At 58.6% G+C, this 15972-nt stretch overlaps 1 protein-coding gene across 6 annotated transcripts; it reads left to right on the forward strand.

Moving 5' to 3' along the window:
- Positions 1 to 205: 205 nt before the first annotated feature.
- UBTF (upstream binding transcription factor) lies at positions 206 to 14989 on the forward strand. Of its 6 annotated transcripts, none has more exons than XM_077164180.1 (21): positions 206 to 563; positions 3453 to 3556; positions 5047 to 5222; positions 5785 to 5868; positions 5964 to 6119; positions 8623 to 8687; positions 8939 to 9059; positions 9414 to 9524; positions 9859 to 9992; positions 10156 to 10297; positions 10628 to 10669; positions 10818 to 10931; positions 11023 to 11178; positions 11538 to 11693; positions 11777 to 11887; positions 12340 to 12428; positions 12530 to 12719; positions 13675 to 13722; positions 13820 to 13891; positions 13977 to 14120; positions 14208 to 14989. In XM_077164180.1, exons 2-21 carry the CDS (start codon positions 3499 to 3501, stop codon positions 14331 to 14333), a joined length of 2295 nt encoding a protein of 764 aa, XP_077020295.1. In that variant the 5' UTR covers positions 206 to 563; positions 3453 to 3498; the 3' UTR covers positions 14334 to 14989. The 6 variants fall into 6 exon arrangements, with proteins under 6 accessions (XP_077020295.1, XP_077020293.1, XP_077020299.1 ...); XM_077164178.1 differs by lacking the exon at positions 206 to 563 and adding an exon at positions 883 to 1029; XM_077164182.1 differs by lacking the exon at positions 206 to 563 and adding an exon at positions 1829 to 1898.
- The last annotated feature ends 983 nt before the right edge of the window (positions 14990 to 15972 follow it).

The following is a 15972-nucleotide window of genomic DNA, read 5'->3' on the forward strand; positions in this document are numbered from 1 at the left end:
TTTCCTTCTTCTTCTTCTTCTTTTTTTTTTTTGTAAAATCCCCCCTTGATTCGCACCCCACCCCCAGCTTTGGCTTCAGGGTTACAAAAGCAAAGAGCAATAAAAAAAAAAAAAAAAAAAAAAAAACCGCGCACACACTCAGGCACACACCAGTGGCGACAGGGGAGAGTAGGAAAGACGCAGGAGAGAAGCAGGAGGCAGGAGGCAGCGGGGAGGGAGCAATGGGAGCGGGAAGGAGGCAGGTTCCCTGGCAAATCCGCCTCCGGCCTCACGCCGCCTCACCGGCCCCGGCAGGGGAGCGAGGAGCCGGGCAAGCAGATGGAGTGGAGCTCGCTCTAGGCAGCGGGCTTGGCCGGAGAATGGAGGAGCCGCCAAGCGACCGGCTGATTGGAAGAGAAACGCAGAGCGATGGAGGCGGGGGTAGGAGGACGATTTCTCTGCGGGGACTGGCGGCAGCGTACACGCCCGGGTCGGGCGCTGCAGAGCTTGGCTAGCTTTCAACCCGCGCTCGCCGGCTCCAGCCCGGTGCGCCCCCACCCCCAGCCCTACCGGCGGCTCCGCAGGTGAGTGCGAGCTGGGGGCAAAAAGACCCAAAAGTCTCAAAACGCCCGCCCTGCGGGTAAAAAAAAAAAGCAAGAGAAAATGGAAAAGAAAAGCATGTTTCTTTCTTTCTTTCTTTTTTTTAAAATTTTTGTGCAGTTCCCAGCACGGTGGGAGGGAAGGGGTGAGGCTGAGCCGCCCGGAGGAGGCGGAGGGGCCAGGCGAGGCCGGGGTGGCCCGGGAGGCGGCGGCGCCGAGGCGGCTCTGACGGGCGAGCGCTCGGAGCGGCGCTGCGCTGCGCCGAGGCGGGCGGGCGGGCGGAGCGGGGCGGGCGGAGCGCGGCGCGTGGGGCTCGCCATTAGCCGTCGCTCCGCTTCGCCATCTCGGGCTTTGTCTGGCGACTCGCTGCTCCGGTGTCGGCTGCGGCTCGGCTCTTCGGCCCGCCGCGCCCCCAGGTGCCCCCGGCCCGCGTTCCCATCCACTCGTTCGGTGAGTGCGCCCCAGCGCCGCGGGATTTCGGGAGAAGAGGGGTTGCGGCGAATGGCAGCGGCGGCCGATCTCCATGCGCCCGGGCGGGCCTGGGGTAGCCATGCCGGGCTGGATTGAACCGGCTCCCAGAGCGGCTCCTCGGCCACAGCCGGTCGCCCCCTCGCCGTTTCCGGGGTGTAAGGAGTAGAGAGGAATTTTTTTTTTTTTTTTTTGCGGGAGAGCGTTCCTGGGGGCGATTTTTATTTTGTTAAAGTTTAGTGTATATCGCTCTACTCGCCAGCGCGGGGACCGCGAGGCGGGCTGGCGCCGCGATCGGCAAGTCTGCGCCCCAAGCCCGCGGCCACACGCGGAGGATATGGGTGGGCGCGGACCACCCGTTCCAGGAGGCAGGAGAGGGAAGCGGGTGAGGGCTGGCCTGGGAGGCCGGAGCTAAACTGAGAGGAGTGGTGGGAGAGCTCCGGAACAGGGCTACGGGCACCACCGAATGTCCCCGGCCGCCGGGGAGCCCTCCGGGCACCCTCGTCGCAGCCGCGCCCTCCCTCCCGCGCCGGCCAAGCCTGCTAGTTCCCCCGCGGGTCTGGGGAGGTCGCTCTCAGCGCGCCCGCCCGCCTCGGCTCCGAGCCCCGCCGCCATCCGGGCGGCTGCGTGTCTCCCTGCCTCGGCCCCCCCCCTCCGGCGGCAGCAGCAGCAGCAGCAGCAGCCGCCGCCGCCGCCACCCCCCTCCCCTCCTTCCTTCCCTCCGCCTCGGCCGCCCGGGTCCCCCTAGCTCCCGCCCCTCCTCCCAGCTGCCCCCCGCGGAGCCCGCCCGGGCAGGCTGTGGGAGGGAGTGGAGCCGGCGAGGCAGGCGGGCTGGCGCTCGCTCCCCGGGGGTCGGTGTGCGCTCTACGGGGAAGGACGCGCTCGCTGCCCCGCTTCTCCCGCCCCCCCTCCCGCTCCTCCTCCTCCCTTCTCCCTCCTCCTCCCCGCTCCGGCGGCGGAGGCTGCGGCGGCGGCGGGGGGTGTGCGAGCGGAGGCCGGGGCCGGCGGGCGGGCGGCGGGCGGGCTGCCTGCAGGCGGAGGGCGCTGTGCTTTGTGCTTTTCGCCGCGAGGAGCAGCAGGCAGCAGCCAAAGCTGCCGCCGCCGCCGCCACAGCAGGAGCAGCCGCCGCCCCAGCGCCGCCGCCGCGCCCGGAGGAGGAGCCGCTGCCGCCGCGGGAGGGAGCTGCGGCTGTGCCCGGCCGAGCGGGGGAGGGCGCCGCCGCTCAGAGCCGGGGAGGGAGCCACGGGAGCGGGAAGCCCGGAGGCCGCGCTGCGCTGGGTAACTGAGGCGGACGGAAGACGCGCGCTGGGGTCGGGGCCCAGCAGCGGGGAGCGAGCTGCGGATGCGGGGGGCGCCCGGTGGGGACCCGAGGCGACCTCCGGGCAGGGGACTGGGCGAGAGCAGACCAGGGCACTGGGGAGGACACGCCGAGAGCCGGGGGAGGGGAAGGCAGGAAGCGAGGCCCGAGCCGAGCCCCAGCCGCGAACGTAGGAGCCCGCGCTTCTCCGAGCCGGCAGGCGCAGTTCTCGCCGGCCGCCGGAGGGGGCGGCGGGGCCGGTGAGCGCTGCGCCCCCGCCTCCCGGCCGCCGTCCTCCCGCCCTCTCCTTGGCTCGGCTCCCCGGAGGCCGGGGCGGGGGCGCCGGCAGGGCTGGGCCGCAGGCTCGGGGGAGGAGGCGGCGGTTCCCGCCGCGGTCGCGCCTCTGCGCCGAGCTCCTTCGTGCGCGTCGGGGTGGCTGGGCGGTGGCGGCGATTCTGGCAAGGGTGGGTGGCTCGGGGGCGGGGGGCAGGCAGGCTAGGCCGCTTCTCTCCAGCTGGTCGCCCGCCCGGGCGGGCGGGGACGGCGGGAATCCAGATCCGGTCCCCGGGGGCGGTGCGGCTGCTGCGCTCCGGGGCCGGCGGCGGCTGAGCTGCGTCCGGGTCCCCGCCGGGTTGCGGAGGCGGGGGGAACGGGCCGCGGGGAGGAGGGAGGAGGAGACTGCGGCGCGTGCTCGCTTCCGCGGCCACGCGCGCCCTTTACCCGCCCTTCCTTCTCCCCCGCCCTCCAGCTTGGGGCCTCCCCGGGGCGGGCGCACGGAGAGGAGGAGGAGGAGTTTTTTTTTTTTTTTCGTCGGGGTGGGGGAAGGAGGGCGGGAGCTTGCTGCACGCGGGAGCCGGGAGCAGTCTCTCGCGTGGGCAGGGGAGGGCGCACGCCGCGGAGCCGGGAGAGGGGGATAGGGGAAAGGGAGGAGCTGCGGGGTCCTTCAGGCAGTCTCACACCCACCGACCCATTAAGTCTGTTAGGGTCTTGTCAAGGTTTCTCTGACTGTGAACTTGTGCCCCCCTCCCTTTCAAGGGAGGGAAGAGGGAGAGAAGTCACTCACCGCTCAGCCCTCCTGAGTGAGGACTGGTATCTATCTCTTCTCCAGGGTGAGGTGGCTTTGACCCCGGGTTGCCCGGCTGGACGGCTGGAGGATGAACGGAGAAGCCGATTGCCCCACAGACCTGGAAATGGCCGCCCCTAAAGGCCAAGGTAGGAGCTCCCTACCCCAGTTCTCTTTAAGACCTCTTCCCATATGACTGCAGGACCCACTCCCGTTCTAGAGTATTTCTCCGGTCTTTTCTCTGAATTGAGGTGGGGGGATTGTTTTGAGTATATCTAAGTGTCAAGCACCTTTCCCTCCAGCGAGGGTTTGGCTGAATCCAAATTATTTTGCCTTGGACCTATAAATTGTATTTTTCACAAACATATCCACTATATCAGAGGGTGAGAAGGAGACCTGTGCAAGTTTTCCTTCTGGGGGTCTCAGTCAGTCTGGCATGTGTTCTGCCCTTGTTCTGAAATGGTGAGGGAGTGTAGTTGGAGAGGGCGATGGAGTGGGCTTTTTACTGTTAAGAGAATAAGGTTTTTGGAGAGAAGAGTGTCTTGGTGGTTTGAGGTTCTCAGTCATAGAAGACACATGATTAGATCCCACTTCTTTAGTAAGGATCCAGTCTGTAAAGGCGGGATGGATAAATGAAGCTAAGCATCTGGTAATGCCTTTGGGAATGGAGAGAGACTAATGGGTCCATGTGGCCCACTCTGGGGAGCCCTGGCCCAGGTTAGCAGGTGTAAATGAAAATGAAGAGCCCTTTATACTCATGGCCTTGAACGGTTTTCCCAGCTTCTTCCTTTTCAGAGTAACCACTCTCCATTGAGGGTCCTTACCCTCCACAGGACCTGACATTTCAGTAGCTGGAAATAGCTGATCCAGACCCGCGCCCCCCCCCTTTGCCTCCTGGGTTGTTGAGCAAAGATGACAACTCAGACTTTGGGGCATTCTCCTTGGAGCAGGGTGCTGAGAGCATTTGCCCATCTGCCTGCCTTGCCTCATCGCCTTGTGTGGTTCTTCAGTCTCCATCCCATCTTCCTTACTTATCAGAAATTCCTTCGTCCTTTGGTCTGCCTTGAGGAGCTGGGAGGGAGGGCTGAATATTACAACTTATGTCTCTAATATTATTAGTTTCCAACTGTGCTGGTCAGAGAAATATCTTTATGAGTTTTCCTTACTGCTCACACCCCAATCTTTAGTCCTTGCACTTTTAGGGCTTTGCCCCAGAACTTGGACTAAATGTGTTGCCTCCTTTCTCTGATAAGGTAGCTGCTTTCCCACAGGGCCCAAATCACTAAGGCTTCCTCTCCCCCCCCCTCCCCATTCCTTACAATAAATAGCTGCTCCTGGCATGCTGGCATGTTAGAAATGACAATACCTTTGAAGGCAGCCAGACCCAAGTTCAAATCTAGCTTTCTGGGTATGATACTATCTGGACCAATGTAGCTCTAAAAAGGGATCCTCTCTGCCCTAATCCAGTGTGACCACAGTTTTCCCTTAGCTCTGGGCCATGTCTTGTCTGTGCCTTCGGGAGGGAGATAACCGGAAACTGGGCTGCTCTGTAGAGGAAGGGTCAAATGCTCAATGATGGGGAAATGAATGTGGGGGGATGGCTTGAGCCAGGCATGATGGCCTCTCTCACCCTCACCAGACCGCTGGTCACAAGAAGACATGCTGACTTTATTAGAGTGCATGAAGAACAACCTTCCATCCAACGACAGCTCCAAGTTCAAAACCACCGAATCACATATGGACTGGGAAAAAGTAGCATTTAAAGATTTTTCTGGAGACATGTGCAAGCTCAAATGGGTGGAGATTTCTAACGAGGTAACTGCCTCCCTTCCCAATACATGTCACATTAATACATACATACATACACCCCAATCTCACTCAGCCTTCCTGGAGGAGCAGATGAAGCAGAAGGCTGGAAATAAAGAAACCAGGCAATATGCTCATGTGATCACCTGTTCACTCTCTACCCGCCCCTGTGCATTTGGGGCACTTGGCACGGTTGGCAGCACTGGCCTAGTGGGTTTCGTTCTATGGCTTTGAATACCTACCATACTGGAGCTTCTAACTTCGGCTCTTTTAGGGGTTGAATGAAGTGCTGGCATGAACAGCCACACTGAGGTCAAAAGGTCACACTCAGTGTCCTTTGTTGTGCACCTAGCCCACCTGGGCATCCTCAAGTGGCATGGCCAGTGGCTGACTGTCTGCCTTAGTTTCAGGGGTGGCCTGAGTGGTAAGATTATTGGTCTCTGCTCCTCCTCCTTTGATAAATTCAGTTTAGGGGGCAGTGGAGGAAGCACTGGAAAATGGGGGACATGATATTGGATGGTGTTTCCCTCTTCCAAACTTCCTCTTCCACCCACCTCCCTTCTTTCTTCAGGTGAGGAAGTTCCGCACATTGACAGAATTGATCCTTGATGCTCAGGAACACGTTAAAAATCCCTATAAAGGCAAAAAACTCAAGGTGAGTTTCCAGGAGTAGGAGCACGAGAGGTAGTAGAAGAATGGTTCAAAGAGTGAATGAAGTCTGACCTTCACCGTGTCCTTGTCTCCTTCCAGAAACACCCAGACTTCCCAAAGAAGCCCCTGACCCCTTATTTCCGCTTCTTCATGGAGAAGCGGGCCAAGTACGCGAAACTCCACCCTGAGATGAGCAACCTGGACCTGACCAAGATTTTGTCCAAGAAATACAAGGAGCTTCCTGAGAAGAAGAAGGTGGGGGGAGGGGGAGTTAAGGTGGAGGGAGAGGAGAGGCTGGGGTTTCTAGCCTTTTCTAGAAAAGGGTTGGCTGTAGGGGGCTGGGATGTACCTTAGAGGGACGTGGCATCAGGGCCATGGGCAGGCTAGCAGAGCAGAGTAGACCTGAGCCCAAACTGCTCGCCTCTCCCAGGCCCCCTCATGGTCAGACATGGGCACCACCACAGACCTGATCCCTACTGTGGCAGGTGTTCAGACAAACCTTTCAGCCCAAAGACAGGCCACGGCGTTCTGTTTTCATACAACTCTTGTCCCACACACCCATCCACACTGTTACATCTGCCCAGCAATTCCTCACCAAGTCCTTTGCATTTGATGTTTGCAGTGCCCTCGTGAAGGTAACCCTAGGAGAAGGGGCTAGCCTGATTTTTTGGGCAAGGCACTAAGGGGCAGGAGGGTTAAGTGCCTAGGTCTCACAAGTAACGGGGTCAGAGCAGGACTTAGACACAGCGTTCCAGCTCCCTGCCCAGTCAATGCCTTCCCACTGCTTCCTGCTGCCGTGCACACGTTAAGACATACTTCTTCCCTGTGCATGTGTGTTCTCCTGAGTACATATGCTGTCCCTAATGGCTCCCTGCTGGTCACCCTGCAGAGGTGGGGTGCTGTCCTAGACCATTAGAGGATGTTAATTTTGGGCACAGGTGCCCCCAGCCTCCCAGGCAGGGATGGACACACAGGCAAGCACGGTCAGAGATAGGCAGCAAAACACTGGAGGAGCCGTGCTGATGGGACACAGGATGGCATAGCATATCTAGGGTAGGGATGACATAGAGATGGGTTGGGGAGAGAGACAGACACAAAAAGGAGATAGGAAGGGCAAGAAGAAGGGTAGAGACTGTGAGGGGGCCAGGGAAATGGTGAGGGACAGCAGGAAAGACAAAAAGGAATGTTCTTGCTGGGAGAGGGAGCAGTTGCACATGGCCAGCTTTCAGCAGGTAGGACCAGCGCTACACTGGGAGCAGCCCTTTTCCTGGTTCATATACCCTGGTGGTGGGCTCACATACCTTTGGTTCTACACCCAAAAAAGGAGGTGAGCCAGTCTGGCCAGGTAAAACCAGCTGTCTGTGCCCACTGCCCAAGCCAGGCAGGAGGATGAAGTACCGCAGTTGTTATTGACCCCTTTAGTGGGGATGTTGGAAAGCTGACTGTACACATAACACCCAAACACTCACGGGATGGGAGGCAGAGGCCAAGAGGTCTGAGAACCAGGGAGGGACAGAAGAAACCACATGGTCGAGTGGCAAGGCACTGGCCTGGGGGACCAAGACTCGGGCCTGTTCTGGCTCCTGCTGAATCACTGTGTGTGTGGCCTTTGGTAAATCACTTAGCTTCTCTGGGCCTTGTCTTTACCTGAGGCGTGGAGGGTGAGCCGAATCTGTGTGGTGCTGTCCAGCTCTAAATCCTGCTGTTTGTCTGAGGAGGACTGAGGGTGGGGCAAAGGAGCAAGAGGAAGCTCTGCTCTGCTTTGGGGTCCCTCCAGGAACCCCAGGGGAAGTGGAACTGCCTCTGCATCTGGCACTTCTTTGGTGAGAGGCAGGATTAGGCTCAAGTGCTGTGAACTCCATGGCTCCAGAGTAACCCCTGTGACTATAAAAAGAGAACAGAGATGGACGTTGAATGAGAGCCAAGATAGGAGACAGAGGAGGAAGGGAAAGGAGGTAAAAGAGGGAGGGGTAGAGGAGAGGTGGAAGGAAAGATGCAGAGGGAGTCAGGTGAGGGGGAAGGGAGGGGCAGGCTGATGGAGGGAACAGAGCAGAAAGGAAGGGAAGCCAAGTGGCAGCAGAGAATAAGTGAGCTGGGGTGGAGGGGAGGGCTCACGGAGCCAGACAGCCTGGAGCCTGGAGGAAGGGATCTGAGGAGGGAAGGAGGGGATGGCTGAGGAAGGAAAGAAGAAATGGGGCTGGTGTCAGAATCAGGAAGGAATATAAGGGCAACCAGAGACCCTGAGCAGTGAGTGGGAAGAAAAATCCAAATTCTGGAGTCGGACCTATTAGGATGTGACCTGCGTGGCAAGAATTTACTCTGGATTCCCTTGGACACAGTCTTCCTCCTGCCTTGGAAGCAGGGCTCAGCCTGCCCCCAGGCCAAAGGTTAAGCCAACGTTAGCTGCCTTACCGCACGCAGGCCGGAGGGCAGGAGGTGAGGGCCAGCCCTGTCCAGCTCACTCTGACGGGGTGACTGCCAGGTTGCCCCTTCCAGGACACTTTCCCTCTTAAAAGGAAGGAATAGGAAGAAGGATTCCTGTTCTGAGCGAGCCCCGTAGCTCCTACTGCCTTTGGTGATGCCCCCAACCCGCAGGAAGCAGACCACTGTGCCACCTCCTACCCACTCGAGCCATCTGCATTCTGCTACCTTGCTGAGTGGGAAGCAAAGAAGGAGTTAGGAGGGCTCTGGGTAGCTTTTGTAGCTCAGGGTGAGGAAGGCCTTGGGTCCTGGATGACCCGTCCCCTCCTTCCCCCAGATGAAATATATTCAGGACTTCCAGAGGGAGAAACAGGAGTTCGAGCGAAACCTGGCCCGATTCAGGTAAGGCAGTGGAGCCCAGGGCACTGGGTGTGGCAGGGCAGGCTGACCCTGGCCACCTCCTCAGGCTTGCCATCTGTGAAGCATGGAGGATGGATGGTTCGTGCTCTGGGACAGGGACAGGCAAGCAGCTGCTGTCTGTGAAACCCCATCTGAAAGGCCCAGGAGCCGTAGTGGGCAGGCCTCTAGCCTGGGTCTGCCATGGCAGTGTCCCAGCTTGGCCCTGCTGATCGATGCTCCCATGCCCTGGCTAGGGAGGACCACCCTGACCTAATCCAGAATGCCAAGAAGTCGGACATCCCTGAGAAGCCCAAAACCCCCCAGCAGCTGTGGTACACCCACGAGAAGAAGGTGTATCTCAAAGTGCGGCCAGACGTGAGTGTCCGGCCGAGGGGTGAGGGTGGAGGGTGCACGGCGGCGGTGGCAAGGGGGGAGCCGCGTCAGGTCGGCTGGGCACGGTGCAGGGGAGCAGGAGAGGAGGCCCCTCCCCAGGGGTGGGCTGCATGGACAGGGCCTGGGCCAGCTGGCGTGCGAGCGTGTGCGTGCGTGTGTGTATGAGCCTGTCCCTTTGCACCTAGGCGGGACCCCGCCTCTCCATCTTCCCCTCCTGGCCTGTGGGGGACACTGGTGTGACCTCCTGTGGCCTGAGGGGGCGGGGGCCTCTGGGCCCCCCACCCCCCTCCCCTGCCCCTGGCTGCCTGTGTGTGTCTGACGGCTTTTGGTTTGCAGGCCACTACGAAGGAGGTGAAGGACTCCCTGGGGAAGCAGTGGTCTCAGCTCTCGGACAAAAAGAGGCTGAAATGGATTCATAAGGCCCTGGAGCAGCGGAAGGAGTACGAGGTTAGGCTTCCGCTGCGCTCCTCCCCATCAGGCTCTTCACGAGCCGCCGCCCTCTGACTCCGTGGCCACCGCACTCTGCGGGAGGCATTCACTCCCCCATCCCTTTATTGAGGGAGGGGCCTTCCTGGCCCCTCACCTCTGCCCTCTACCTACCCCTCCCCCCCAGGAGATCTCAGGCTAGGGCAGGGCAGGGCACCATGTCTCGTGTGACACAGCAGACACACGGCCACCCTAGCTTTGCTTCTTGCCTCCCCTCCCCAGCGGCTCTCCCCCTTCCCCTGCCCCGGCTAACCCCACACCCCGTTGCCCTCCGTCCCCCCACCCTGCTGTGCAGGAGATCATGCGCGACTACATCCAGAAGCACCCTGAGCTGAACATCAGTGAGGAGGGCATCACCAAGTCCACCCTCACCAAGGCCGAGCGCCAGCTCAAGGACAAGTTCGACGGGCGACCTACCAAGCCACCCCCGTGAGCGCCGTCCCTGGGGTGGGTGGGTGAGTGGGCAGGTGGGCAGCTAGGGAGCCGAGCCAGCAGCAGGACCCCAGCCCAGGACTCTGAGTGTGGGTAGCCTGCTGCCTAGCATCGCCCCTCTTGCTCATGGGGGTGCCTCTATGTCCGCCCACCCCGCCAGGAACAGCTACTCACTGTACTGTGCAGAGCTGATGGCCAACATGAAGGACGTGCCCAGCACTGAGCGCATGGTGCTGTGCAGCCAGCAGTGGAAGTTGCTCTCCCAGAAGGAAAAAGATGCGTACCACAAGAAGTGCGACCAGGTGAGCGGCAGCAGGGACCAGCCCAGCAGACCTGCAGGCCCTGCCTTTCAGTTTGAAGCACATGTGGTCTGACCCCCAACTAGGGCCAGTCAGCCATTGTTAGTCATTCCTGGGGCACTTGCTGTGAACTTGGCATTGTGCTGAGATGAGCATCTGCTGGGCAGGGAATGCCGGCTCAGCCCTCATCATGCTGGGGTGGCCTTTTGTGGGGGGGAGATCAGGCCACCTTCAAGCTCGGGAGTGCCTGCTGGGTATTCCTGTTCCCTCCGTACTAGAGGGTCTCCTGGGAGGTTGCCCGTGGACTGACCCTGAATCCCCTTGCTTTTGCAGAAAAAGAAAGATTACGAGGTAGAACTGCTCCGTTTTCTAGAGGTGAGTGTTGTTCCGGGTTGGGGTGGGGGGAGATGCGGGGCGATTGGGGCAAGACCCCAAAGACACAGTGGAAGGGCAGGGGTGTCGGGGGTTGGGAGCAGGCTGGGAACCAGCATGCAGCCCTGTGCCCCTGGTCTCCCCCGTGTAGAGCCTGCCCGAAGAGGAGCAGCAGCGGGTCCTGGGAGAGGAGAAGATGTTGAACATCAACAAGAAGCAAGTCACCAGCCCCGCCTCCAAGAAGCCCTCCCAGGAAGGGAGCAAGGTGGACAGGGGCATGCCGGGCCAACGGGGTGGGGGAAGGGCAGGGCGCCTGGTCCCACCCATGGACGCTGACCCTCTTTGCCAATGGACAGGGCGGCTCTGAGAAGCCCAAGCGGCCTGTGTCGGCCATGTTCATCTTTTCCGAGGAGAAGCGGCGGCAGCTGCAGGAAGAACGGCCTGAGCTCTCTGAGAGCGAGCTGACCCGCCTGCTGGCCCGCATGTGGAACGACCTGTCCGAGAAGAAGAAGGTCAGGCTTGGCTGCCAGGCTGCTCTGCACGACTCAGGGCCAGAGTGGCTTTCTCCCTGCCGGGCTGGCTGCACTTGTTCGCCTCCGCCCCGTATGGGCTGCACGTGTGCTTGGGTTCCCGTGGTGGAGCTCGGAGTCCACCGATGGGGAAGGCTGACTCCGTGGGGCCGGGGAACCATTGTTGGCTGGGACTGAGCCCCAGGGGGTAGACATCTGCACCCGCCCACGCTCTGCTTGCCCCACCCTATGCTCTGCTTGCCCCACCCCTTTGGCCCTCCGGGGAGCCCTCAGCTGCTGGGTGTGGAACGTGCGCCCCCTGATGGTGGCTGGAAGGCTGACACCCATGGCTCCCTCCACAGGCCAAGTACAAGGCTAGGGAGGCAGCTCTGAAGGCCCAGTCCGAGAGGAAGCCGGGCGGGGAGCGTGAGGAGCGGGGCAAGCTGCCCGAGTCACCCAAGAGGGCTGAGGAGATCTGGCAGCAGAGTGTCATCGGCGACTACCTGGCCCGCTTCAAGGTGGCACGCGTGGGAAAGGGGTTGTCCTCTGCAGCCTTCCTGCGCCGGCCTCTCCTGTGGCTGACTCCCTTGTCTGCCCCTAGAATGACCGGGTGAAGGCCTTGAAGGCCATGGAGATGACCTGGAATAACATGGAGAAAAAGGAGAAGCTGATGTGGATTAAGAAGGCTGCCGAAGACCAAAAGAGATATGAGGTGGGAGTTGGTGGCTAGTGCCATGGGGTAGGGTGGGACTGGAGCCACCCTCTCCACTGAAGACACTCAAGCTCCCTTTTGGGTGGGCAGCTCGCATCTCTGGGTGGGGCTTGGGGCCAAAACTTCCAGCCTTGATTGGGTGAATTTGAACAAGTCTCTTAACTCCTTTCTCTGAGCCTTATTCTCTTCTCATTAGTAATATAGGGATGACCCTACTAGCCTCAGGTGATTGTTTGGGGGGACAGGAGTTCAATTTTGAAAGTCCTTTTATACCTTAGTGGATGACACAGATGTGAGTTGTTACAAAGTTGCTCCCTGACTGCCTCAGCTTCTTTTCCCACCCAGCCCATAATAGACCCTTAGAGCCAGCTAAGGGTCTCATGGTAATGGGGCAGAAGGCAAGAATATTTCAGGAAGTGGGATGAGTAGGATCTTTCCTGCTTTCCCCACAGAGAGAGCTGAGTGAGATGCGGGCACCTCCAGCTGCTGCAAACTCTTCCAAGAAGATGAAATTCCAGGGAGAACCCAAGAAGCCTCCCATGTGAGTCTGGAGTGTGGAGCCTGCCCTGGGCCTGGGGTTGGGGAGGGCTAAGGCTTTGGGATCCTGATCCTCCCTTTACCCCCCCACCCCCCACCTCCCAGGAACGGTTACCAGAAGTTCTCCCAGGAGTTGTTGTCCAATGGGGAACTGAACCACTTGCCACTGAAGGAGCGCATGGTGGAAATCGGCAGCCGCTGGCAGCGCATCTCCCAGAGCCAGAAGGAACACTACAAGAAGCTGGCTGAGGAGCAGCAGAAACAGTACAAGGTGCACTTGGACCTCTGGGTCAAGGTGAGAGGGCAGGGGACCCCTGTGGAAGGAAGAGGGAGGCACCATGTTGGCTGGTCAGCAGTCAGAATTTCATTGAGTGCCCCCGCAGTCCTACAGTAAGAATTACTATCACCCTTTTAAGATAAGGAAACTGAGGCTCAGAGCAGTTAAGTAACTTGCCTAGGATCACAAAGATAGTAAAAAAATCCAGATTAGACTTCCTTTCACCTTCTTTCTAGCTGGCATCAGGGGACCTCTACTAGACCTTAGCTCATCCCCTGGCCTCTGAGTGTCCCCTCTGTACTTTGGTTAAGCAATCAGATCTGTAAAGTGGGGAGAGTCATCTGTCTCCTCCCCAGTTCCCCAGGTAGGATGACCAAGGAGCCAGGGAAATAGTACGGGTTCTAGAAGTTTGGTGAGATCCCAGACTGTCTCATCAGTGGCACAGAGCTTTAGTGTTTGGTGGAAGGTGATGTCAGACTTTGGGAGTCATCATGGGGGCCTCTCTGAGTTGAGCCTCCATTTGGGTAGCACAGCAGAAGGGATACGAAAAGCAACAGTCTTAGTGCAGGGAGACTTAAAAAGGGACATGGCATCATAGCAAAATGAAAATCTGCTATTTTGTTCTCAGATCCCAGGGGTATCTGCAGAGAACCAAGACATCAGGGAGATTGGAAGGGGTAACCATGGGGGTGGGAATCTTGCTGAGGTGGAAAAGCTGGCCAGACCCGGTTCAAATCCCCAGTACCCCCATGCTCTAGCTGTGTGGCACGGGCAGGTCACTGGAGGTTTCTGAACTTCCATTTTCTTATCTGCAAAAGGGGAGTAATAACTGTCTACTTGACAGGGTTGTTGCTAGGGTTAAGGGATGACATATTAAATCACCCCACTGCCCAGCACTTGGTAAGCATGCTTAGATGGCAGCAGTATAGGTAGGTGGTTTGCCAACCCCCACCTCCTCCTTTGTCTCCCCCAGAGTCTGTCTCCCCAGGACCGTGCTGCATACAAAGAGTACATCTCCAACGTGAGTCTGGGGACAGGGCAGCAGGGCAAGGTGTGGGGGGCTTAGGGTACTGGAGCTCATAGCTGTCCCCTTTATCTGTCCCCATCCTCCCCTGCAGAAACGTAAGAGCATGACCAAGCTGCGAGGCCCAAACCCTAAGTCCAGCCGGACAACTCTGCAGTCCAAGTCGGTGAGGAGCCACACTGCCAGACCAGAGGGTGGGGAATGGGGCCCAGGGCTTGGCAGAGACCTTGATATGCCCCCATTCTTCCCAGGAGTCTGAGGAAGAGGAGGAGGAGGATGATGATGACGAGGATGAAGATGAAGAAGAGGAAGATGATGAGAATGGGGATTCCTCTGAGGACGGCGGTGACTCCTCTGAGTCAAGCAGTGAGGATGAGAGCGAGGATGGGGATGAGGTGGGCCAGGCAGGCCTTTGGGGTGGGAGTTGGGGAAAGTCCTGCACGGAGGGCTGCCTGGTGACCATGCATTCCTTGTGCCCCCAGAATGAGGAAGATGAGGAGGAGGAGGACGATGACGAGGATGATGACGAGGATGAGGATAACGAGTCTGAGGGCAGTAGCTCCAGCTCCTCCTCCTCGGGAGACTCCTCAGACTCTGATTCCAACTGAGGCTCAGCCCCACCCCAGGGCTACCAGGGAGAGGAAGTACCTCTTGGGAGAGCCCAGGGACTCCCCTCCCCAACCAACCACCTTTGTTTCTTCCCCATATTCTGTCCCCTGACCCCAGCCTCCCCCACTTTCTTTCTTTCTTTTCTTTTTTTTTTTAAACAAAATATGGTGGGGGAGAGGGGCTGGAGGAGCCCAGGCCAGGACTCTGCAGCCCCAGAGACATCAGCCCTGGGGGGCCCTCCAGGGCAAGCAACCATCAGACTGAGCCAGCACTGGACCGCCCCACCCACCCCTCTGCAGAGCCCACTGCACTTGCGGTTCCGGTTCCGGCATGGACAATGGACCGGGGAGCGGGGGTGGGGGTCCAAAGAGTTCATTGTGGCCCTCCACATCTGCAGCCCACCCCAAGGCAGAGTGGTTGGAAGCTTGGGGAGCACCCCTTCCTTCCCAGAAGGGCTTGCCGTCTGGAGCCCTGCATTGGAACTGGAGGCGGGGAACATGTGGAGAGAGGAGGGCAGGTGCCTTTGAGCAAATAGGCATTGCCCTGACCTCTCTCCCCTGCCCCCTGCAGGAAGGAGCTGCCTGGACCCATTCATGGGGGGCGGAGCGGGCAGATGTGTTTTTTATATATGTGTATATATTTTTTTTTTAAGCTCTGAGCTGTCAACGAGACGTTTCCTACCGATCTCGGCTGCCGTCTCTGTTGTCATTTCTGGGAGAGGGAGGGTTTAGGGGGTAGGCTTGGGATTTTTTAAAAACGGTCTTGTGTGTGGAAGAATGTGTATGTGTGGTCTGTACAAAACATGGATGCAACACCTGTGTGTTTGCGCGTGAGTGTGTGCATGCATGTGTGTGCGTGTGTATAAGAAAGAAGGGGGTCTGTCTAGGAGCCCACCTCGGTCTTTGTGAATCTGGAAAAAGGGCTGGTGATTTAAAGGTCCAGGTTGAACCTGGTGGGAACAGGTTGGGACTGCCCCTTTCTCCACATCCTCTGCTTTGCCTAGTCTCTGATTCAATTTAGAGGGTTGTACTCAGGCCTCTTGATGTCCTATACCTGTTTTCCCTCTGCGGGGGCCATATGAATGAGCTACTGCTGGTCTCTAACATCAGCAGGAGATGGGGAAGGAGAGAGATGGTGTGAACCTTACAGCTTTTGGTGGCAGGGGCCCTCCCAGCTCATCTGACAGGCCTGGCCATCATTGACTCAGAGTCAAGGTTTTAAGAATGTGTTAGAAGCTCTTAACTTACACATCCCTCCTACCTTTCCCTGTATCCTCCAGCCTCCCCACTCCCATCCCTATTTTCCTTTGATTTCTCAGGTCTGCCCCCTTCCCCTCAAACCCGCAGCTGAGAAAGAAGTCTGCAAAAGCTGCTTTAGCAGCTGTCCCTCTATTTTCCCAGCCATCCTTAATTTTTGGTACCCTAATTCCTTGACTCTTAATAAGCCAATTCACCTTTGTCTCTGTGGACTTTTTTTTTTTTTTTTTTACTAAATTTGGGCTTTTTAATATATAATCATGTCAGTGACCATTTAATTCGGACTTTGTGCTTTCCCACCTTCCCCCTCTGAATGAAAGCCAAGGGATGGGGGAAGAGTGGGAACTGCCGAGGAGGTAGGGCAGGAAAAGTGAGGGACCCC

The sequence above is a fragment of the Tamandua tetradactyla genome, chromosome 6, assembly GCF_023851605.1.
Source record: "Tamandua tetradactyla isolate mTamTet1 chromosome 6, mTamTet1.pri, whole genome shotgun sequence".
Lineage (NCBI taxonomy): Eukaryota > Metazoa > Chordata > Mammalia > Pilosa > Myrmecophagidae > Tamandua > Tamandua tetradactyla.

Coding starts and splice junctions, on each gene's coding strand:
- UBTF (XM_077164180.1), top strand. CDS start 3,499: ATGAACGGAGAAGCCGATTGCCCCACAGACCTGGAAATGGCCGCCCCT. Junction 12,429..12,529: donor GAACCCAAGAAGCCTCCCAT/GTGAGTCTGGAG, acceptor CCCACCTCCCAG/GAACGGTTACCAGAAGTTCT. Junction 12,720..13,674: donor ACTTGGACCTCTGGGTCAAG/GTGAGAGGGCAG, acceptor TGTCTCCCCCAG/AGTCTGTCTCCCCAGGACCG.